Source organism: Cherax quadricarinatus, chromosome 28 (genome assembly GCF_038502225.1).
Source record: "Cherax quadricarinatus isolate ZL_2023a chromosome 28, ASM3850222v1, whole genome shotgun sequence".
Lineage (NCBI taxonomy): Eukaryota > Metazoa > Arthropoda > Malacostraca > Decapoda > Parastacidae > Cherax > Cherax quadricarinatus.
The window spans coordinates 937,447-939,592 of NC_091319.1; the positions used below are offsets into that span (position 1 = coordinate 937,447).

Consider the following 2,146-nt stretch of genomic DNA (forward strand, 5'->3'; position numbering starts at 1 on the left):
CAAAAACAGTGATAATGTGCGAGTGTGGTGAAAGTGTTGAATGATGATGAAAGTATTTTCTTTTTGGGGATTTTCTTTCTTTTTTTTTTTTTGGGTCACCCTGCCTCGGTGGGAAACGGCCGACTTGTTGAAAAAAAAAAAAAATTATTATAATCAAAAGTGCTAAACCCATGAGGATCATACAGCTTAGTAGGGCAGGGGGTAGTGTAGGATCAGAGAGTAGTAAGTGTGGAGAGGATAACAGATGAGAGTTAGAAAGGGCTGTGAGGAGTGCTAAAGGAAGGATTATCAAAGTTTGTGTAATAAATCAGTTGCTGTCAAAAAGTCAAAGATGGAGTCTGTGTTAAAGGTGGGGGGCATCTGCAAGGAGGAAAGATAAAGTAAGGATGTAAGAGTGGTGATGATGATGGAGGAAAATTCTGCATGCTCGTTGATAGACAGGGCAGTCCAATAGAATATGGGAAATTGAAATTGGAACCAGACAATATTCAGAGTGGAACCGGGTGTCTATCCATGAGATACTCCATGAGTGAGATGAGTGTGCCTGATGTGAAAACAGTGTTGTCTCCCAACCTCAGCATCAATGACAAGAAGGCTAGAAACCGAAACTTGGTTTGATAGAATGTAATTTGTTATGAGTCAGACCAGACCAACGTTGTTGCCAACATCTGGTGTCATCAGTGAAATATGTTAGTGCTATGATTTATGGCCTAGTTGATATCAGATATAAGAATGAGAAACAACTGGGGCAAGTACATTGACTTGAGAAACAGAACTTTTCAGTGTTGCAGCCTCTGACTTCATCCTATTTACTTCTACTACAGTGGTCCCTCGCTTTACGTAGTTCCCGGCAATCGTAAATTTCGCCAATCATAGGGTTATTTTCGTATAAACATGGACTCGCTTTTCATAAGTTGACTCGCGAGTCGTAGTTCGTCCGGGACGCGTACCCACAGCGTGAGCCATGGCGGCAGCCAGTCTGGCATTGTTTACCAGTGAGCGAAGGTCTCCTCACGTGCTCCAGCAAAATATTTCATAATATTCCATTTATTTTAGTGCTTGCAAGTACTAAATAAGCTACCATGGCTCCAAAGAAAGCTCCTAGTGCCAAGCCTGTGGTAAAGAAGGTGAGAAATACGATTGAATTTAAGAAAACCATCATTGAACAATATGAAAGTGGTACAAGTGTGGCCGAACTGTCCAGGATGTACAGTGGACCCCCGCATAACGATATTAATCCGTTCCTGAGAGCTCATTGTTATGCAAAATTATCGTTATGCAAATGAATTTTCCCCATAAGAAATAATGGAAATCAAATTAATCCGTGCAAGACACCCCAAAGTATGAAAAAAAAATTTTTTACCACATGAAATATTAATTTTAATACACACAAACTGAAAAAGGCATGCACAGTTACATGACACTTGTCTTTATTGAAGATCTGGTGATGATTGATGGGATGGGAGGAGGAGAGAGTCTTAGTGTTTAGAAGGGGAATCCCCTTCCATTAAGACTTGAGGTGTCAAGTCCTTTTCTGGGGTTACTTCCCTTCTTTTAATGCCATTAGGACCAGCTTGAGAGTCACTGGACTTCTGTCGCACAACATATCTGTCCATAGTGGCCTGTACCTCTCGTTCCTTTATGACTTTCTTAAAGTGTTTCACAACAGTGTCAGTGTAATAGTCACCAGCACGGCTTGCAATAGCTGTGTTAGGGTGATTGTCATCAAAAAAGGTTTGCACTTTAAGCCACATTCCACACATTTCCTTAATCTTTGAAGTAGGCAACTTCTTCAATTTCTCTATCCCCTCCTCCGAACCAGTTTCCTCAGGTCTGGCCTCTTGCTGTTGAAGTTGATCTAGCAGCTCATCAGTGGTTAGTTCTTCATTGTCCTCCTCCACCAACTCTTCCACATCATCCTCACTAACCTCCAACCCCAAGGACTTTCCCAATGCCACAATGGATTCCTCAACTGGCATAGGATTCCCAGGGTTAGCCTCAAACCCTTCAAAATCCCTTTGGTCTACACATTCTGGCCAGTTTCTTCCAAGCAGAGTTCAAGGTCCTCTTAGTCACTCCCTCCCAAGCCTTACCTATGAGGTTTACACAATTGAGGATATTAAAGTGATCTCTCCAGAACTCTCTT

At 41.8% G+C, this 2,146-nt stretch overlaps 1 protein-coding gene across 1 annotated transcript in view; it reads left to right on the forward strand.

Moving 5' to 3' along the window:
* The first annotated feature begins 423 nt into the window (after positions 1-423).
* The window catches only part of LOC128693137 (uncharacterized), a 25,075-nt gene continuing 23,352 nt past the window's right edge, over positions 424-2,146 (forward strand). Inside the window, exon 1 of the mRNA XM_053782608.2 lies at positions 424-612. Within this exon, the coding sequence (XP_053638583.2) occupies positions 424-612 (189 nt within the window). The remainder of the gene's footprint in view (positions 613-2,146) is intronic.